Source organism: Aplysia californica, unplaced genomic scaffold (assembly GCF_000002075.1).
Source record: "Aplysia californica isolate F4 #8 unplaced genomic scaffold, AplCal3.0 scaffold00051, whole genome shotgun sequence".
Classification (NCBI taxonomy): domain Eukaryota; kingdom Metazoa; phylum Mollusca; class Gastropoda; order Aplysiida; family Aplysiidae; genus Aplysia; species Aplysia californica.
In genome coordinates, this window is record NW_004797321.1 from 386,719 (window position 1) to 409,617 (window position 22,899).

At 39.9% G+C, this 22,899-nt stretch overlaps 1 protein-coding gene across 14 annotated transcripts in view; it reads left to right on the forward strand.

Annotated features, from left to right (window-relative positions):
- LOC101846409 (WD repeat-containing protein 7) overlaps positions 1–22,899 on the forward strand; it is a gene marked incomplete in the record, with an annotated part of 80,853 nt that overhangs the window by 28,726 nt on the left and 29,228 nt on the right. For 10 of the 14 annotated variants that reach the window (XM_035968305.1, XM_035968306.1, XM_035968308.1 and 7 more), the window contains 10 exon segments: positions 6,700–6,787; positions 7,316–7,490; positions 8,546–8,628; positions 10,054–10,231; positions 10,538–10,755; positions 12,209–12,404; positions 14,836–15,005; positions 15,431–15,578; positions 18,570–18,695; positions 21,239–21,862. In XM_035968305.1, coding sequence (XP_035824198.1) covers positions 6,700–6,787; positions 7,316–7,490; positions 8,546–8,628; positions 10,054–10,231; positions 10,538–10,755; positions 12,209–12,404; positions 14,836–15,005; positions 15,431–15,578; positions 18,570–18,695; positions 21,239–21,862 — 2,006 coding nt within the window. 14 annotated transcript variants of the gene reach the window in all.

The window sequence follows — 22,899 nt, forward strand, 5'->3', positions numbered from 1 at the left end:
GTCTATCGTCCTGATCTCTCCTCCTTCTTTTTTGTGTTTGTTACTCTTTTGTAGCACCTCTATTCTTGAGTTCCTCGGCACTTATATGACATTATTGTGTTGCAAGTGCCGTTGAACTCTTACTCAAACTGTACAGACATGTCCTATATACTCGACGTTTGCAAAAATGTTTTTGTATAGAGAAACAACTGTTGACGTCTTCTGTTTTAGTTATTGTAAATGTGTACATCAACAGTTTTCATAATTATTTTGTTTAGCCTCTTTTTTCATTGAACACTGAAGATGTGAGTTTGATTATCATGTTGGAAGTTAGTTTATCAAGCGACTCTGTCCGTCTGCTGGATTTTGCATCCCACTCGGCATGCATTGGCCCAGACAGGCAGTGTCATAGTAGCTGGCCTTCCTAATGATTTAAATGGTGTCTATGGAGACGTAAAACATTTTAAATCACTGTCAGTCTGGGGCCTCAGTAGCTCAATAGGTATGGTGTTTGCCTGTCAACCCGGCGTTTTGAAGTTCGAAACCTGCCTGCGATGGGTTTGTTCTCATGCTTTTTGCAGCCCTTATCCTAGGATAAGTAGGATTGAGCACCCAATCTTGTTGGATAAGGATGAAAAATTCCTGGGGTACTTTATGAAAGTTTCCCATGTTAAAGATCTCTTGACAGTTCTAAAATAGAAAAGAGTAGGCCCTGCGGGCTGCCACTTGTGAAAAAATTCAAAATTCTCCCTAAACTAAAATTGTCAGTATATGTATTCTACGAGTACCTTCGAAAGGGATACCAGACATGTGGCTGCCTGTCTGGCAAGGGATGATTCTACATTCTGTATAGATAAAATAGCCTTGTATATAAAATCTTCTGCACACTGTTAGCTCTAGTAGGAGTATGAGAAGGAAAAGAAAGACTGTCAGTCTATTAGAAAATATGTAGGCTCAGGCCTGTAGATATGGGTTCAACTGGAGCACTGGAAGTGTTTTGTTGGTTCCTATATTCCTAATGATAAAAACCTTGACAAACAAATGTTTAATGCATAATATCTGTTCTGTTCTTCCAAATTGTGTTTATTTTCTCTGTTTGCACACATGTGTTTGTGGTTCATATGTGTGTGTTCAAATGTTTGTGTCTGTGCTCAATATAAATTTTAAGCCAACTTTATTTACCGTGGTTGGGTTGTAAATGTCAGATCACGGGAGAGGAGTGGGTGGTTGGTGGGTGTTCTAGTGTGGTTTGCTCCTTCTTTCCTATCAAAGATCTATCGTCCTTATCTTTCCTCCTTTTTTTTTTTTTGTATGTTACTTATTGTAACATCTATTCTTCGCCTCTTGTATAACCTTATTGTGTTGCAAGTACCGTAAAATTCTTACGAAAAAAAACAAAAACAGGAGAGGAGTAGGAATTGTTGCTACTAAAAAGCTGTGCTACATCCGGACTAGTTGGAACTACGTTTTGCTGACTTTTTACTTTAACAGCAATCTGGGAAGTGGATAGCCCACAATGAAACACTCACTATGAAACACACAACTATCATTCTAATCTCTTCTCCCTTTTTTTATTTTACTCTCTAGTAAAACTTTCAATATTCAGTGCTTATATGACCTATTTGTGTTGCGAGTGCCGTCAAAATCTTGCTTAAGCTAGTAAAAAAAACCCTGAAAACAATGAATTATATGAACTGCAACCAGCCTTTGCTATTCTCCGGATTTTTTCTTTTTGTGTGTCATGTTTATTTCTTTTTGTTAGTCTGATAACGTCACCCAAGTTGTGGTGTTTTGACACTGTTTTCTTCTCTTCGTCCATCGGTCCCTTTGTTATGATGTCATATGCCTGTTTGTTTGTATTGTGAGTGTGTGTCTGACGGGTCAAATGATAGTTGCATCTTGCGAGGACTGCTCGTTGTGGGTGTCAGTGTTTGTGTCAGTAATATTGATCTTCCCCTTGTGTGGATGTTCTGTACGAGAAGATTCAAACATTTATCATATGTATTAGATTGTTTCAAATATTGGTACACCTCTTTGTTTTTGTTTTATTTTATTTTTTACTTTGATTTTTGTACACGTTTTTCTATTTTTTTTCTTTTTGTTTTATTTTTTGCCTGTTTTTACCAGTCTGAGATTTTTAATGCTTGCCACCATTTCAAAGTCTCGAAATATTTTGATCGACCAAGACTCGGGTGCTCTTTCCAAAGTGCAAAGGTTGTACAAATTTGCTTTTTTTAAAGTCTAGCTATAATTAAATGAATATATTTCTGCCAAATTGTGGAGTCTATGTATATATCGCTTACAGGAGTGCTCCTCAATTATGCAAGTTTTTTGTCTACTGCACTTTCTTTGTTTTGAAAAATAAGTTTTCTACATGGGTTTTCTTCTCCTTTAACATATTGTCAGCTGTGATGAAAGTCTAGTAAAGGTTACAACCAACACAGAACTCTTTATGACCTTAGACTGCCCTATTGTTGGAACTGATCCTGATGTTTACGATGATTGTTCTCTTTCATCTGAACGCATTAAAAAAAAATTCTAGTGGGTGGTTAGGCTCTCTTATAATACCTCTAATCTTCTGGCGCTCATATGTTTGTGAAGATATAGATCTAGTATAGATTTTGAAGTGCATAGAGCTTGCTGTTGAGAGGGGATTTGCGCTATACAAATGCTATCTATTATTATTATTATCTGACCTTATGCAGTTGCGAGGGCCGCAAAATCTTTAAAAACTAAACAAAACAAAAATTCTAGCTCATTGAGGAATATACGTATGCCCACGAAACTTTGCATGGCACTTCTGCAGGCCAGCGACCAAACAAAAATAAATATTTTTTCAAACAATCTTGACCGCCAGTGATAAAAAAGTTTTTCTCTTTGGGCCTATATTAAAGACTGCTCTTTGGATGCATGCACAGGCTCAAAATTACTTACAGTAACCTTGCCTACAAATTGCTCATTTTGAGACAGCGACACCACCATGCCCCCACATTTCAGTGTAAGCTTGTTGATTTCATCCCCCGGCTGTCTAGATGTCTCCACGTGCTCCACGTGAGTCTAAAAAAAATTAATAGTCTCTTGAATCATGTATCTAAGGCAAACGTTAAAGAGTGGTGTTGAGGAAAATATGTCAACTTTTAAATGTGTTAAGTATATGCTGTAAATCATCTATTATTTTTTTTACCTGCTTTAGGCAGGCTTACATCAAAGAAAGCGTTCGGAACCTTAGTTTGCAGTGACTTTTATGAATGGGCTTTTAGATTCTGTCGGTCGCTTAACTTTTAGACCCAAAAAGATTAATAAAAGTGATTTGTTTTTATCCCATTTTAACCACGGTCAGATGAAAATGAACGAGCTATTGTAAAAGTTTTACAGCGCTCAAAACTGCATATGGTCATATTAGCGCGCTTTTCACTAGTGTGTTATTGAAATGGATGTACCGGATGAGAATAATGTCGGTGATATGTTGTAGGAACAATTAATGTCTAAGATATGAGTAATATCCCTGGTCTGTTATGTCTGGGATAAGAGTAATATCTCTGGTCTCTTATAGGAACATAGGTTAAGGATGAGAGTTGTATCAAAAGTTTTCAGATCAGATGTCTAGGATAAGAGTAATATCATTGGTTTATTGGAAAAACAAATGTCCTGGATAAAAGTAATATCACTGGTCTGTTGTAAAAACAGAAGTTAAGGATGAGAGAAAAATCAGTGGCCTGTTGTAAGAACTGATGTCTAGGATAAGAGAAATATCTCTGGTCTGTTGTCAGTTGTGAAAACAGGTCCTGATTCCTGGGATGTGAGTAATATCCCAGCAGCTTGTTGCACTTCAGTTCTGATTTATTTTTCTCTGTAGAAAACGGAAACAATTCACTTTGTAAGAGATTAGTCAGGAGTTGAGTGTTGTTTGTCCATCGTAGAAGACAAAAATCAAGACACTTCATCAACTTCTTAGTGTAAAACTCTGTCAAACACTATTTTGAAAAGTGACATATGATGGACTCTTACACTGAGCAGCCAACATACAGTTGGTGGGTGCAAAAGTGTTTGTTCAAAACGCGCCTGTGATGCAATAGTGAGAGACCCTTCTCCGCTGCACACAGAAGGCGGGAGTTTGTTACTTGAGCTTGAAAGTTTTTAAAATGCTGAGCTTTGTCTGACAGCTTATCCTATTGTTACAGGGCGATTAGAAAACAAGGGAAGTTAAATAAATCTTTCTTGTAATGTTATGTAGAGCCATGGGATGAACCCTCTGGACAGTATTTATGTAATTTATTCTCAGTTTCTTATCATTTATAGTCCTTTGTGTTTGTCTTTTTTTTTTCCTTCTGTTTTTTATCATAGTGTTTTTTAACCCTCTCTGCTTTCAGTGGCTTTTAAAAAGTTCGGTCGAGTTGTGTATGGTCCAATATCTTTTTCGTTCTCTCAGACATTTTCTGAAGCACTGTTTGTCTCTTCCCTTGTGGAGATTATCAATGTAATGGCATCCCTTTTGAGTGTTGTTGGTGAAGTGATGGATGGTTGCAACATTTCTTGTCTGCAGTATTGTTCTGTCTTACGTAATTTCTCCTTTAGATAAGAAGGAAGCTAAGTCTGTTGTGTCAATAAGGCAGGTTTTGGTAATGAGGGGGAGAGTTGGCCTCCAGACCTCATCATGAGTCCATTGTGTGAACAACAGTATTGAATCTTTGATGCTAATCTTTTCCCCTTGTTTTTTATTCTCTGTATTCTCAGTTTCTTTTGCTTTTTTTTTTCTCAGCAAAGCAAAAGAAATACTCGTTTGTTTTATAAATACTCATAATATTATTATAGCTTTCATAAATATGAGGGGCGTTCAATAAGACTATACCCTGACTATTAAAGGAGCAGTCAAGAAAGCTGGAATTTTGAACTCACATTGCTACTTCTCTCTATTATAGTCATCCTGTAAATAGACATGCTTTTGCCATCTTTTTTTTTATACCTCTAAAAGTCATTGAGTTTGAGCATAATATGCCCTCAAATGCGACACAAGCCCTTCCTGCACTGCAGATATAGATTTTTATCACTATGGAAACTCTGTCCTCTGAATACTTTTCCAAATTTTGGAACAGGGAAAAAGTCAGAGGGTGCTATATATAATCCGATGGATAATGTGGGTGTGGGAAAACTTTGTAGACACATTGCTTTGCTGTTTGAGTTGCCTTCACCACTCTACGGGCTGGGAAATTGTCGTTTTGCAGGAGAATTCCTTTTGACAACTTCTCTCGTCTTTTCTTGGCTAAGGTAGATCGTAGTTGCACGAATGACACTGCGTAATAGTTCTTGGTGATGGTACGGCTGGCCATTTTCGAAGTCGTCTTGTCATTATGACCCCCCATAACTGTCTTAAGAACAAAACAACATAACTTTTCTACTTGAAGATTGCCTCATTGCCTTCTATGGTGATGGGGATTCAGGATGAAGACTGCCTGATATGAACTTTCTTGTTCAATATTTCATAGTTTCAAAAGAAGGGTATTCAGCATGGTAAACTGTCAGCATTTCCTCTGAAGTTGTGAATGCTGATTTTCCTTTGCTAAAAAAGACATTTGATAACGAAGCGGAAATTGTTGCCATTGGAAATGGTATTATCTTTTAGTATTCGAAAACTCTGGTCACCAAAAGTACTCTCAAGTTCCCACCGCACATCAGATGTTCCCCAAACTCCACATACAGCATTTCAGAAACATAGAAATCTCACTCTTCAAGTTTCACTGTTGTCTTAAAATCTTTCATCTTCAAGGTTAAGACTTATTGAATGCCCTTCATAGAATTTATATAATCCATGCGTTCCTGGGAAACTGTTTTGACCAATAGCGAAGTTGTTTAGTTAAGCAGATAAACAATGGTGGTGTTCACCATTCTAAAGCCCCAAACTAACTAATTGGCTCCAAGACATAGTGTTCATGAAGCTCTTTTCACTCAGTCCTGGCATACACACCTTGTATATCCAAAGCAAAATTTATGATACTTGAGGAAAATGTTTGTGCTGATTACATGAAGTAAACCCCTACCTCAATCCACGTGTGTAAGCCTGATTGTTTGGAGTATCTAGAATAAAGGAAAAATGTGTAGCTATGTACTTGTTCACCATATCTAAGGTCTTCCGGATAGTTGCTAAAATAGATGTCTTTCCTGCTCGCTGTCTCTCTCTCTCAGCCTCTCTTCCTCCCTCCCTCCATCCCTACCCCTCTCTTTCTCTCCCTCTGTCTCTCTCTCTCTCTCTTCTTTGTAGAAAATATGAAAGTGGACTGCGCTTTTTTTTCTCCAGTTTACTTTTTCCTCTTTTAGTCGCACTGAAAATAGCAACAATTGTCTCTTGAACAATGCCAGATTCCCCCATGCACCTGTAGCCTGTAATGTATCACACAGATATTGATACTCCCTGATCAAACTTTGTATAGGCGGAGACGTATTTTTGTTGTATGGATACACCTCTGTTGTTTTTTTCCCCTTAGTTTGTCCTTAATGCTTTCATTTTCTGTAGATTTTTTTTGGTCTTTGCAAGTTAAAGAAAATAGTTGTTTGTTTTATAGATACATCTTATGTACTGCTTTCCTAAACATGTATTGATTAGCTATGTGTACATTGAAACTGTTGTTATCATCTGTACTGAAGTTCTTTTGCGAAATAGGAGACAACCATGTACATCTGACAGGTGCCTAAAATAATATTTTAAATTTTGCTTCTCTTCCTCAGCTCCAACCCAGACCACAAGGATTACCACCGAGCTTACAGCCAGACCTCAGTCCATGCTTACTACGTGCTGGATATCTTCACAGAGCATGTACGTAGTGTGTTATGTTACACACATGTTTGGGAATGAACAGCATTTCATTGTGTGTCCTTTGTGGTGCACATGTGTGTGGGGGTGGGAAACTTTTTGTTTTGCAATTGTTTGTGACAATGTATTGTTTTACCGTACTTGTATTTACATGTGTATGGTGGCCTTTCTCATCTTTACAAGTGACCTTTAAGCTTTGACAAGGTGGTAGGCATAGAGGATGTAGATTGCCCAAGTACTACTTGTATCCCTTCAGATCTTGACTTTCTTGATACGCTTTAAAGGAGAGACGTGGTCTACATGTACTTACTTACACGTTATTCAAGGATTTCATTTTTTTGACACATGATATGCCTTCCGGATGGTCTTGATTAACATCTCGCCTTAACTGGAGAGATTGGTTGAAAAGGAAGTACAAGGAGGCCAAGGGCGACATATTTGAAACATCTAAATTCTTGGGCAATTGGGAATATAGTCATGACACCTCAACCCTTCTCAAACTGTAATTGCCCCCTGTGTTGCTGTCCCCAGGGCCCCCTGGACTGTTCTCCGGCCTTGACCTACATGAGCTGTGGCGTTGGGGAGAGAGCCACTCACCTGATGCTGAGGGGAGACTCGGATGGTAGAGTGACTGTGTGGGCGTTACCCCAAGTGTCGGAGAAACAGATGACCTTGGTTAGGCAGGAGAGTTTTGACAGGCTGCCAGGTGGGAAATATTGATGAGTATCTTGTGTTGATTAGATTAGATAAACACTACGGATCCATGTAAAAAATTCTGGGTGGATATACGAGAACATCAACGTTCAAAGATTCAGCATCAACACAGAAATGCACTCATTAGGGTCTTGTTCAGTGATACACATACAGTCTGGGTAAATCTGTAGTACCAAGGTCAGCAGAAAGTTTTCCTGTCTGTCTGTGTGTGTGGGAGGTTGGAGGGCGCCACTGGTAGGTCCTAATTCTTTACTTTCCCTCTGCTGCATCTGTTCGTCCGTCTTACCTTTTCCTAGCACTAAATGACCATTATTGTGTCGATGTGCTTGTCTTTACTCAAACAAGCAAAATGTCCGTCGTCTGTCCCTTCATGTTGTTCTTGTCTGTGGTAGGTCCACATCTGTTCTTTCCTTCTATAGGTCATGCCTGTTTGTGTGTTCTTGTCTGTCTGTGTTTGTGGAAGGTGTTACATCTGTTCTTTCCTTCCATTGTTTTTGTCTCTGTGTGTTATTTATGTGTGTCCTTGTCTTTTTATGTGTGTTTCTCTTGTCTGTGCTTGTGTGCTGTTTATGTTTGTCAGTCTTTTTGTGTGTTTTCCTGTCTGTCTGTGTTTGTGTATTGTTTATGTCTATATCACTCTTCCCATCGAGACCAGTACTCACAGATGGTGGCTGGAAATGCAAACAAGCTGGGCTGTTAAGTTTTGATTGTAAATACAGGAGATTTGAGAATACTACTTATTCAAGTAGATTTAATAGTTCTTTACTTTCCTTCCTTTGTTTCTGTTTGTTTTGCTTTTTCACAGCACTAAATGACTATTACTGTGTCAATGTATCTTTGTGTCAACCTCTTTTGTAAAACTCAAGCACACAGGGGTGGTTGGAGGCTGCTACTAGCTAGTCGTCTTTCTTCAAAGTCATGTTGGAGATGTACTTGAGGTGTACTAACTGTATGGCTTGAATCAAAACTTTAAATGCATTTTTTTTTTTTTAATTTTTAAAATGAAACTGATTTTAGATTGTTCTTTTTATGGTGCTTTCCCATCAGCCCTGAGCCCAAAGTCGAGCACCACCTTACAGGATTCCTGGAAAGTCATGTCATCATCTCCGCCAGGAATTCTAGATGGAATAGTCAGTAACTTTAGTGTTTGAAGACTACAAGGGGAAAAATAGCATTTTAAAGAATTTATGGTGGCTTCCTGACATTTTAAAACTTATCTGAGAAAATGTTCTATCCTACTTTAAGATATGAGGTTCAAAATTTTAAGACTGAGATTTCCCATAAATCACCATAATGTGACTGTGCCGTTTTTTACCCCTTTTAGTCTTCATTTTCATGTTTGATTTGTTCCTGGTATTTCTTTGACTGGTGCTGCACAAATGATTTTTGCTGTTCAGGTTTCACTCTCATTTCAGTCATTGGTTACAATAAAGAATTTGTACTCAGAACTTTGAATGTACTTGCTAATCAGTAAGGCTTTTTGCCACGAGTTTTCTTTTGTAAGACATATTTTATTGATTTTCTGTGTGAAGAACTGACAGAAATGGAAGAAATAAACTGATAGCCAAGGTGCCCAGTGTAAAAAGATGGTTATTCATATTTTTTTTTTTAAAGATTGTTTTCTTCCTTCTGTATTCTTAATCCTTTCTTTCTGTCTATCTTTCCTTCCTTTATTTTTAACCATTTCCTCTCTTCTAGACTGTTTAGGGTCTGCTTTTTCTTCCTTTTTCCGTCACACTTCATTCACTCTTTCCTTTTTTCTTCTTTCCTCCTCTCCCCGCTTTTCATTCCTTCTTTCCTTCTTCTTTTCTGTTGTTACTTGGAACATAAAACAAAGATTTTACACTACTAACCTTCTGTCACATGCCACTATAACAGGAATTAGCCAAACCTGTTGGATTGAAATCTCACACTTCACGCACAACTGAACTGAGGCTCTAACTAGCCTTTCTCACAATCTATACTGTCAGCAGGCCTCCTCTGCCTTGATACAACTCTCTCCTCTCCAACTCCCACCAGTAGTAACTGAGACTTTTATCAACTTGCAAACAATACAACTGAACACAGACTCACACTTTACTCACTCTCACACTTTCAGCCAAACAATACAATAGGCTAGGCCTAACCCCCTGCCACAACCAAAAACAACCAAATACACCACATTTTCTACCCATTTTCCACTTTCTGTCTCTTGTATTACTTACATGCCTTCTCTTTTATTTTGGTCAAATTTCTAAAGGCCTTTACCACTCTTTTTGGAATGTTGTCAGTTTGTTTTGGGGTTTGTTTTTCTTTCAGGTGACAAATTCAGAACTAATCTAATAAATTATTGTAATGTGTTTTACTACCATGTATGTTGTAATGGTTGAGCTCTATGCAGGTCGAAGCAGCCTGAGTTTCCTTTCAAGGGCATTAAACATTTACAATTCTTATTTAACATTGCAAAAAAAATGTTTGTGACAAATCTTATAAGTACCACCCCCCCCCCCCCCCCCTAAAAAAAAAGGAAAGATGTCTTCAAGTTGATGATTGTTCTTCCTTTTCTACTTTGTCAGTGTGAAAAAGCAGATGAGCAAAGGGAGCTGAAAGACAGCAACACAGAAATCTTCATCACCGCCACCATCTATATTCCGTCTCAAGGGAAAATTGTGTGCGGCCGCAACAACGGCACGATTGTGATTGTGCCAGGGATAGATTGTATCAAGAGTCAGCTGTTGTCGGGGCAAAGTTCTGGTGAGTGGAGTTTTCCTGTCCCATCCCCCCTCTCCCCCACCACTCCTCTTCCCCCCTACCTTCCCTCCCCCCTCCCCCCCAAGTCAGATGTTGGTGAGTGTTCTTGTGTGGTTTGCTTCTCTTTTCATGTCAACTATCTGTAGGTCCTATGTCTTTTCTGCGTGTCTTACTCACTCTTTAATTGCACTAAATGACTTTTATGTTGATATGCTGTCTCTTTATTCCGCAACAACAAAAACAACAGCTTGCTCTCAGTGTACGTGTATAACAGTATGTCTGTAAGTCTGTACTTGTTTCTCCCCTCAGCTCCCTCCCCTAAGATCCTGTATGGCCACCACGGGCGCGTAACCTGCCTCCTATACCCTTTCAACGAGTCCACACGCTATGAGCCCCACCACCTGCTGTCCGGAGGCTCTGACTTCTCAGTGGTTCTGTGGGACGTCAATGGAGGTGTCAAGATTCACACCTTCACCGTGCATGGGGGGAGTCTGAGTCACATGACAGTACCTCCTGCTAACTGCAATGTAAGTTGGTAAAATATTTTTAAAAACCACAAGCAAACAAACCAAAAAACTATACGGTTTTATGAACACTAATTGCAATGTGAGTTTGTAAGATAAAAAAAAACAACTCCCCCCCCCCCCCCGTTTTTTTCTTTACTCTAGCTGAAATGTGAGTTAGTAAATTATAAAGAAAAAGAACATTTGTGTTACGTGGGGTGGAATCAGGCACTCATCTGGGTTTTTTGGGTCATATGGAGTTATTTGCATTATCTTAAACCATGTTTGTTTTTCTATCTTTCTTTGAAAAAAATACACGTCTTTCTTGAATAGAAGTTGAGATGTTTGCGATTGAAGGAACTGGGTATCGCCTAGTTTCCGAGGTAAAATCAGTAAGAAATGGGCCACTTAAGTTTAGTGACTTCTATAGCTTGAGAGACCTTGGATAATGGAAATTTACTTTTTTGGTGCTTTTAATCCACAAGTTGCAGTAAAATGCACACTGAAATTTGTTTTTAAATGGACACAAAATGTGTTGAGCAAAGATCGAAATTTCGAAAAAAAATTGGCCAAACCAGCGGAAAAATGTCGATATATTTCATTATTTTGACGAGCATGTGATTTCACAACGATGCCTCACAAATTTCTGAACACATATTGCAATGTGAGTTGGTAAAGGAGGAAGGAGGATGAAGGAATTGTAATCTTGGTTTGACTTAGTGCTGGAACAGTTCCTGCACGGTAAGTGTGAGTTGGGGTCTTGATTTTAGACGAGCCTTTTATTTTACAGAAATATATGTGTCACGACGTGATGGAATCGGACGCTCGTCAATTTTGGGCATGTGGAGTTATTGGTATCATCTGAAAGCTGATTTATTTGCCTTGCTTCCTATGAAATAAATGTCCATTTTTCTTGGATAGAACTCAAGATATCTGCGATTAAAGGAAGTGAGGTCGCCTGGTTTCAGTGGTAAAATAAGTGAGAAAATGACCGCCAAAGTTTGGTGACTCCAATAACTAAAGAGTCTTTGATAACTGAAAAATGACATGTTTTGTGCCTTTAATCTATGTTTTTAGTAAAATTCACATGGAAAGGTGTTTTTACATGGACAGTAAAGAGGTTAAGCCAAAAATTAAAATTCAGTAAAAATATCCAAACCAGCTGGAAAAATGCCTGTTTCTCCAATTTCATTACTTTGACGAGCGCTTGATTTCACCACGCTGCTTCACATATTTCTTTAGCCTGCATGTGACAAAAGTGGGTGGTTGGAGGACCCTACATTTGAAGGTCTATTTTCTTTCCTTTCCCTCTTTTGTTTCTGTCTGTCTTACTCCTTCCCTTCTTTTAATAACCATTATCGGGTCAGTTTTTATGTGCTCTCTCATTACTCGGACAAATTAATGAAACATTCTCTTGTGACCCCCCCCCCCCCCACACACACACACACACACGCACGACCACCACCACCACCAACAGCCACGTATCCTGTCGTGCATCTGTTCTGTGGCCGGGGATCATTCAGTAGCTCTCTTGAGTCTGAAGGAGCGGAAGTGTCTGCTGCTGGCCTCACGGCACCTGTATCCGGTCAAACTGATCAAGTGGCGACCCCTGGACGACTTTATGCTGGTACAGACCAAGGATGGGGTGGTCACCGTCTGGCAGATGGAGACAGGTGGGTGATGTGGATATCCCTTCTGCTAACAGTATCTTTAGTTGTTGGTCAGACGTAATAAATGATAATAATAGATAATAATGATAATAGTATAATAATAATAACAATAATAGTAAGTTATAAATAATTATAATAATAAGTAATAAGTAATAAGAATTAATAATATTAATAAATAATAAAAATTAATAATAATAAATAACAATAAGTAATAATAATTAATAATAATAATAACAGTAAATAATAATAACATAATAATTATTCTAAAAATAATAATAAATGATAATAATAAAAATGATGATAATAATAAATACTAAGAAGAAGAAGAAGAAGAAATAACATTTGCATAGCTCAAATTCCCTCTTAACAGCAAGCTCTATATGCTTTACAATCTATATTATTAATCCAGCAGACCTGATAGTGTTCTGAAACAAACTCAACTTCCCGAGAAGCATACAGTGCAAGGTGCCATTTTACAGGCGCTAAAACACTGCTACACTGACAAGATCTTTTGCTATCTGTGGAGGGGCACCCATTCTCACCTCGGTGAAGTATGGGAAATTTGTGTAAAGTGCCTTTCTCAAGGACACGACTTCAGGCCTGAGTCTCAAACCCCCTGAACCCGCTACCTCACAATTGCATGTCCAGAAGCACACCAACGGGGCTTACTCACAATTATGTAAGCAGTTGTGATTGAGAGTCAAGGATTGTCTGGCAAGATGAAGAACACTGCATATGTTTAGAATGTAGAAATGCTTTTCCTGCTCTTTTTGCAGTTCTCTTGTATTGTTGGTGTTAACAGCTTCAGGAATATTTAACTTTCCAATTTGGAAAATAGAGTTATGTGACTCACATACACACACACACGCGCGCGCGCGTGCGCGCGGCCATGCACACACGCGCGCATGCACACACACATGCACGCACAGAGGTCACAATCCCCCCCCCCCCCCCCCCCCCCACACCATACCCTGTATCTTTTGATAGTTTTTTTTTCTACCCTGAATACTCAAAGTATGGCCGTTTGTTATTTTTAGTTTAGTGACATGGCCATACTGTATACAAGAATGCAGAAGATGTAAGGAGGTGTAGTAGACTCAAGGGCTCATTTTTTGTGTGTGTTTGTAATCAGTTTTGGTATACCATCAATTACTCTAGAAGTGTTTTCTTTGATGATTATCCAATGCTCCTCTTTCTCTTTATCCCTTGATTATTCATGTTTCTTTTTTCTTTTACTTACTATCTCTTCCCCAAAGTTGTTCTTGTATTTAGATTGACTTCTTAACGTAAGACTCTGTCATACATCACTCTTTAAAATGGCATATGACAGAGTCTTACACAAAGCAGGCGAGATACTGATTTCTGTCACCTCTATAAATTGGACTTACGTCTAGGAATGCGGTCTCCTTCATCTGTGAGTGGTTGGTGGGTGCTGATGGTAATTCTTTCTTCTTTTCTTTCCTTCTATAGATTCTGTGTGTCTGTCTTACTTTTTCCCTTCACATTATGACTTATTGTGTCAGCCGTTGCTCAAGAAGCTGGTTTGGCAGTCACCCTGTGTAGGTCTAAATCTACACCCCCCTCCCCCCCCACCAGTGCTACTGACTGAAGCGTCTTTAGGCCATTCCCAAAAGAGGGGGGGGGGGGGGGATATTAACATGCTCTTATGGGCAGTAGAATTGTAAATGGGCTGATTCATCAATGTCATGCTCATACTGTGCCGGAACAACAAAGGGGGAACTGCTGCTTTTTCTTTCTTCTTCCTTACTATCGTCTTTTTCCTCGACTTTTTTTGTATGTTTGTCACTCTTGTGGCCCACTATTTCCGGGGTGCCTTGATAGTCGAAGCAGACTTTGTGTTGTTCAGGCTAGAGAGGTGAGCAGAGTAAGCGTGATTGCCCGTTTGGACTTCTCTGTTGACATCCACCCCTTGTCGATCTTATACTGTTGCGAGGGCTGTAAAAACCTTACTGAAACTAAAACTAAATCTAGCGGCGAGCAAGCTTGCGATCATCTTTCTATCCTCCATTTTGTCGACTGGACTTTGTTGTGTGTTATTTTAGTTCCATATATTATGTAATGATAATATATGTTAGTGATTGCGCAAATGAACTCCCTTTTTCGAGCTGGTATGAGGCTTGATTTGCTGGGTAGTAAATTTTTTTCCAGGTTTTAAATTTTTTCAGCAAATATTGCTGGACACTCTGGTCAGCGTACTTCTTTTTACAATATCACTTTATTCCACGCTGATACTGAACTATTAATCTTATTTTGTAGTCCTCTGATTGAATATTTTACAATGTTGTATGTCTATTATTATCTTCTCACTAATGTTTACAACGTTATCCATCTACTGCCATCCTTTCACTTAATATTTACATTGTCGTTTGTCCACTGTTGTACCTGAATTTGTAACTCGTACTTTGCCCACCAGGTCACCTGGACAGAGTGATCGATGGAAAAACTGCAGAGGACGTACTCAGTAACTGCGATGAAAACGCGACTCCTGTGGAAGCCCTGACAAACCCCAGCATCACGCTAGCGCAGGCACTCAAACGGAGAAATCTGGCAACATTCCGTAACCTGGCACAGCAAAAACTTCAGGTGCAGATAAAGGGATGACTGACAAAGATAAAATCTTACTTCTATTGATACTTGTATTTGAATTATTATTTTAATGCATGCTCTATGCATATCCCATTCTTTCCGTTTCTCTTGATGATTTATTTTTAGCTTTTTCCTTTACTATCTCTGTGGTTTATTGTGGCTTTCATACCAACCTACCTACCTACACCTCCCCCTTCCACACACACACACACACACAGAGACAGAAACACATGCACGCACACATGGACACTCTCACATGCTTCCAGACATACATATGTGTGTACACATGTATGTGCACACATACGCACATTTACACACAGTCTCACACACAGATAGTCAGACAGACAGACAGACGGGCATGTGAAAACCCACCCCCACCTGCTCCTCTTCCTTCTATACCCTTTATATCTTTGTCCCCTCAGATGGGTGGCCACGCCAACCAGCCCAGCCCTGGCCACAAGTCCGAACTGGTCAAACCTACAGGATTCCCTCTCCTCATTCAAGGCATCAAAACCAACACCAGAGACCCAGATGCTCATGTGCTCTTCTTTGACACAGAAGCTTTGATAGGTCAGTCTTGATTTATTTGCTCATTTGTTTGCTTGCGAAGTGAGTTTTTGTCTGTTTAAGTAGTGCTGGGAAAAAGCAAAACCGGCAAACAGAAACTAAAAAGGGATAGTAAAGAAGTACGACCTACCGGTTCCACCCTCCAGCCACCCGATAGCTGAATGTAGTTTTATTAGAGTCGAACAAATGTCATTTCTGCTACATCGTGAGGAAACGGGTGAACAAAGATTTTGTCAAATACAAGATAAGAAGTAACTTAAATTGTCATATCCAATCAAGAGAAATATAACAGATTCATTGCAATATATCTTATAGAATTTTACAGAGAAGGACATTTGATTTCCAGGTACAGTTTTGAGTACTGGTGCAACTGTGTTAGAGATATGTGCGATTCAGGCATGGGACCTCTCGATGGGTTTGGTTTTTTTCTCTAGATGTTCTTATTTTATCTTTACATGTAGTGTTAATGCCTTTGCTGCTTTTCTGCCTTGATCAGTATCTCTGGTACTGAATAACCTCTATACCAGGCGATCATGTTTTTATGACATGCTTCTACTTTTTTAGGAATGCATATAATCTCATCCTTGACAGCTTTTGTATCAATTTCCTGCTCAGGGCTGACTTTTCTGAATTGTTTCCCACATTATGCTTTATGTAACTTTTAAAAAAAAACCCGACAGCATGCATTGTCTTACCTACACGCTACATTATTATTCTGCTGTCCCACGGCAGGGCACTGTAATGTATGGAATCAGAGTTTTTGGCTTCATTGGTTTGTTGCACTTGTCTTGCCCCTATTTTCCCTATGTGAAAGGTTGGATGGTGTATCTACATCCGAAATAGTAGTTTTCAAAGGGATAAAGCTACAAAAATGACTGATCTCAATAGTTTTTCCCTTTTTTTTTTCTCAAAATCATGAGATGTGTAGTTACGTTGCTCTGCCTTTGGACGGCAGAATTGTCAATGGGGTCTTGCTTCAGGGTATGGGGATTGTAGTTCAAAGACTTGTCTGTCCATCCTCTCCTAGTCTATTTCCTTACGGATGAGTATACTTGTCTGTCCATCATCTCATCACAGATGAGTACACCTGTGTCTTTCATATTTCAGTCCCTCTCCTCTTGGAGGAATATACTTGTATGTTTGTCCATCATCTGTCCATCATCTCTCAGTCCATCTCACAGAGGAATATACTTGTCTGTCCATCATCTCCTCTTGGAGGAATATACTTGTCTGTTCATTTTCTCCTCTGGAAGAAAAACACTTGTCTGTCTATCCTCTCTCAGTCTATCTCTTCGTGGAGGAGTATACTTATCTCGCCATCCTTTCCTTATGAAGGAGTATATCTGTCTGTCCATCATCTCTCACTCTCAGTCCGTCTCCTCACTAGTGTTGGGTCGGGCTCGCAAAATTAGCGTCCGTAAGTAACGAACTACTCGCTGGCACTACCCGCAAACGAGCGGACGAGTAACGAACCGTCCGTTTGAGAAGAGTAGTTCACTACTCGCTACTCGCTACACATTGGACAGAGACAACAGTTCGTTTAGCGAGCGAGCAGCGGGGCGGACCGAGAGACTCCATGCATTCGAGTGGGCGGACGGACGGATGGGAGCGACTCCTTCCATTGTATACAACTTACAAACCTCCCCCCCCCCCCCCAACAAAAAAAAATTAATTAAAAAATCACCCTCCTGCCTCACATTGTAGCTAGGCGTTCATGGCGGAAATTTCTCTCCCACCCCCCCCTCCCCCGGCCTTTGCGATAATTGGAATGTACACAGTGTGCCCACACTCAAGGTGAAAGTTTACACACATAGTACTATGTCACCAGCCTCTCTCACTCGCTGTGGCGCCGCCAGCGGTCTGAAACATTAGGCTTATTTAACAAACAATAGACCTGGGCCTAACCTCGCGTCGAGTATCTCGTCTGCTAGAGTTCGTCCGTTTGCCCACCCGCCCAGTGAATAAAATTGTGGAGCAGACCCAAAAACTGTCTTGAGGTCTGCAGTCCGCTCGCTGAGAGAGTCAAATTGTGGAGCGGACCCAAAAAATGAACTGTCTTGAGGTTCGCAGTTCGCTCTCATGGCCGTCCGTTACCCGCTCGCTCTGACTGAGTCCGCGATTCGCTCGCCCCAACTCTACTCCTCTCGGAGGAGTATACTTGTCCGTCCATCATCTCCTCATTGAGGTATAGATCAATACTTGTCTGTCCGTCATCTCTCACTCTCAGTCCATCTCTTCTCGGAGGAGTATACTTATCTGTCCATCATCTCCTCGTAGAGATGTATACTTGTTCGTTCCATCATCTCTCACTCTCTGTCAATCTCTTCATGGGGGAGTATACTTATCTTAGCTTTCTATCATCTCCTCACGGAGGTGTATACTTGTCTGCGTCTGTCCATCATCTCTCACTCTCAGTCCATCTCTTCTTAGAGGAGTATACGTAGCTTTCCATCATCTCCTCACTCTGTCCATCTCTTCATAGGGGAGTATACGTAGTTTTCCATCATCTCCTCATAGAGGTGTATACTTACCTGATTATCATCTCTCACACTCAGTCCATCTCTTCATGCAGGAACTTATCTTTCCATCATCTCCTCATAGAGGTGTACACGTGTCTGTCCATCATCTCTCACTCTCAGTCCATCTTCTCTCGGAGGAGTATACGTGTCTGTCAATCATCTCTCACTCTCAGTCCATCTTCTCTCGGAGGAGTGTACGTGTCTGTCAATCATCTTTCACTCTCAGTCCATCTTCTCTCGGAGGAGTATACGTGTCTGTCAATCAGCTCAGTCCATCTTCTCTCGGAGGAGTATACGTGTCTGTCAATCATCTCTCACTCTCAGCCCATCTTCTCTCGGAGGAGTGTACGTGTCTGTCAATCATCTTTCACTCTCAGTCCATCTTCTCTCGGAGGAGTATACGTGTCTGTCAATCAGCTCTGTCCATCTTCTCTCGGAGGAGTATACCTGTCTGTCAATCATCTCTCACTCTCAGTTCATCTCCTCACGGAGGAGTACGCCCTTCTGTCGCCGGCTGAGCTGGAGGCTCGGGGCATGAACGTCCCGGAGAAGGCATTGTCGGCACAGAGTGACTTGAGTGAGGCTCAGCAGAAACTGTCAGGTGAGTCTTTCACAGTGTCATGGTGAGGAGGAGGAGGGGAAGACATGAAGGGGAAGGAAGAGGAGGGGAAGACATGAAGGGGAAGGAAGAGGAGGGAGAGGGGGACCTCCATGTTCTCGTTGCATAAGGAAGTAATAATATAGTTTCGATATATTTCTCTTTACTTCTTTTCTGTCCCTTTTTTGTTTCTCTCTATCTTGCTTTTGTCCGACACTAAACAGCTGGCATTGTGTTGATTGGCTTCTCTTTACTCCAATAAGTATCTTCTTCCCTTGTGTTGGGTGAAATAGTTGTATCGATATGTCAGTACTTTGTGAAATGGTTTCAGTGCCTTGCTGTGAGTATTCCTTAGTTGACTGTTTATGTGTGACTGATGAAATGAATAATATGTCGCCCATAGAGTAGACAACAATACATGAGGTGCTTTGTCTCATTGGTTGACATGTAAACACATGTCATATATCTGGTCTGATAGCCCTGACAGAGTTGGGCCATAGGGGACAATCTGTAATTCCATGTCTGCTAAAATTGTAAATGCCTTCTGGAACCATGGCCACTACTCTTCTGGTCAGGGAAATTAAAACATCAGAATTCTTTTTTTAGGTTCCACTTATTTTCTTTTTTTCCTCTTTTGTTTTTAAATCTGTCTTTCTTAATTCTTGGGCTAGATAGCTGTTATTGTGTTGGTGTTCCCACATCTTTGTTGTGTGCCTATGCCTAGATACTAGCTGATCATTGTGTTCTCTTTGTTCAAGCCATTTTTTCTCTGCTTTTATTTCTGTTTGTTGTTTTGTGATGCATGGCTGCCTGATAATCTCTAATCATGTATTGCTAATAACTAATCAACCACTTTTGTCCGAAGTACTCTTTGGCTGTTTATTAATGAAACATTATTGCTATTGTTTAGTGGCATGTGAATATATGTATAGAGATATAATGTGTGTGCATGTGTGTGTGAAATCAGGCGGTTGTCAAAATAATTATATTGAAGGCGCTGACATTTTTTCTGCCCATTGGGCAATTTTAATCAGTGGGGGGGGGCGTTGGCACAACACCTTACATGACCATTTAAAACATTTTTTACTGAGAAATATTGATCAAAGGCACAAAAAAATATAAATTACAGTTTTCAAGGACACTCGAGCTTTAAAAATCACAGAACTTCGGTAGCCATTTCTTCTCTAATTTCACCTCTGAAACCAGGCATCCACCATCTCCTTCAGGGGCAAATATTTTGACTTCTATCCAAGATGAATGGGTGTTTTCTTTATCAGAATCAAGACAAATGATCAAGCTTTAAGATAATACCGATAACTCTATATGCCCTCAAATTTCAAGTGTATGATTCCCCTGTCATCACGCTCGGGCACACGTACACACACACACACACACACACACACACACACACACACACACACACACACACACACACACCGGTGTCTTTACCTGTAAAACATGATCTCACTTTATTTACATTTACAATCTTTATCCTTCTTGAGCTTTGACTGAAGTAGTTCTACACTTTTGATTGTGGATATTTTTTTAAGCAGTGACTGCCCATCTTTAGGTGTGTGCGCTCACTGGAAAGAACTTCTCGTTTTGATGAAAAAGAACTTAATTTCTTTTCTTCTAAGTTCAGTTCTGTTGGCACCACCCATTTCAATATCTTTGAATGTGGGTCTTTCAAAACACTTAACAAGTAGACATTCTGGGATCAAAGTTTCTACATATTATAGATATATGACCTGACCAATCTGTCACTTCAAACATCTGATTTTAGTTTACCTACAGACTATTTCCGACAAAATAAAAGCTGGTGGCTACTTTTACCGTTTTTCTTCTGAAATGATGTAGCGTCATGTTTCTATTATGTTGTGTTGATATGTATTGCAGTGTTAAATTGCTGTTATGTTGTAACTATACAGTGTGATGTGGGTTCTTTTTTTGTCTTTTTTTTTTTTTGGTAGTGCTGGTGGTAGCTCATAGTAAAATATGGTCCTTATATCTATGTCATAGGGACTCGTGGTTATTTAGGTATGCTTTTTAGCAGAAAGTTGTTATTTGGCTTCTTACCATGGCTATCTATTGTTTATGGGCCTCTACTCTACACTACCTCTTCTTTCTTCTCGCAAATTTTTTTCTTCTTGTTCCTTCTTTGGTGCCTGTTTATAGCTTCCCTTCTTAATTTGTTTTCTTTCTTTTTTTTTCTTTCTTTTCTTTTTTGTGTATTTGGATTTGCAAGGTATATGACTTATTTGTGTTGCAAGTGCTGCAATACTCTTACTAAAACTAAAAAGTCAGGGGGCCCTTACACTGAAGGTTAAGAATTATGTCTAGAAAGTGAAGAGCTTCTCGTGCAGCCAAACAATGCATCTAGAAGTTAACAGGTTCTCATTAAACTATGTATCTAGAAAGTTGGTTGGAGCCCACAAATCAATGTGTGTAGAAAGTTCAAGGGTCCTCACCAAACACTGTGTGTACAAAGTTGAAAGGTTGTCATGCATGTTCTCATGTTGTGCCTCATGCTGCTATTCTGTTCACAGCTGCTGGCTTTGAGGCTTTAGACAGGGTGTCTTCCTTTGAGATTGTTAACCCTCATGAGTTGTCTGGGGGTTACTGTGATGAGGTTTTTGAGGAAGAACAAGATGTGGACGGGGGATATTATGGCCTGCCTCCACAAGCATATCAGGCTTCTGTCAAAAAGCACAAAGGTCCATCCCTGACTCGTAGAGGGTTGAGCTTGGATTCTGGAAAATTTTACTCCTCCCCCCTCCCCTCCCCAGTAAAGTCCTACTTTAGCCCCCCTCAGAGTGCACCTGTAAGGACCCAGCACCAAGTCCTAAATAGGTCCCAGTCCAGCTCAAAGTTTTCCCCCTTCCGACCGTTTGCCTCATCCAAGTTGTTCAAGAAGTCGGGCTTCAAGAAACAGCTCTCCCTCCAGCACGACAACCCCCAGCCTCCCCCCCGCACCAAGCCGCAGTTCCGTCGAGCACCTAGTGCACCGGGCGTCCTGAGTGAAGCCAAAACCCTCCCACTGCACGCCAAACACACATCCTCCTACACCACCACCAAGAGTTCCGTCACATTTGCGTTAGAGAATAGGTCACCATCCCCAAATGAAGGTGTTCCAGTGTTGGATGTCAGTGGACAGGGATATGATTCTGGTGGTGAGGCTGAGTGCCTTTTGCTTACAGATTCCATCGCAGATATCCCAGTTTTTCTCAATTTTTTCAATTTAGATTTCTCGCACCTTTTTATGGCTACCTCTTGTTACACATTGATTCGTCCTCACAAGTAATAGATAAAGTTAGGGTGTGTTAAACAGTGATCCGAATAAAAATAGTGGTACCCTCAGACATTTGAACCTGCACTGCTAGAATTTGTGAATCTTGGTTAAAAGCATGGGTGCCAAATAATGTAAGAACCTCTATCTTATTTGCTTGCATGACCACCAGTTTTATTTGCAGCATTCCCTCGTTTTATGCACTGATCTTTGTCCCCAAAAGCTATACCACCACCAAGAATACTGAAGTTTTCTCTTCACTTTGTTAGTGCATGCAGTTTGTAATGTGAAGTTATAAATTGGTAGGGTGAAAGGGTCAGAGTCGGGGTCTGCATCTTCCAAACCCCTTGATTTTTCCTGTTTATTGTCCAGCTTCTTGCCTCTTCCCCGCCATAAAAGTCTTATATATCCACGTTGCTATTCTTCTGTTGAATACAGAGTAAATCCTAAGTAAGCCATGATAATCCTGTCAGGGCCCTTTTCTTAAGAAATTCATCTTTGAGATTTTAAAGCAGTCTTTTGTCAGACAATGTTTGTGCAAGATACACATAGCTTAAAGAAAGTTGCCCACTAAATTTTAATTCCTCTGCTTTTTATTCTAGCCCTCCTCTTCCCTTAATGAATTTAGTAAATTGAGTTTTAATTTCTATCACTTTTATTATAACACTAAGTATTTCCTTCTTTTTTTCACTTTTTAATGTCTTTTATTTGATTAATTAAGGATGTGTATCTTTTTTCTAAATAAGGCACTCAATGTTGGAGCTGTTCAGCTTCAAGTTTATGACTGCACTTTTTCACTTTTTTTTAGTAGTTAGTCTATAAATATGAAATTGAGAATGTTAGATAAAGAAAGTAATCTGCCTGGATAAATTCAATTGTAAAACCAGACAAAAAATGAAGTGTCAAGCTTTCTGTCCTTTT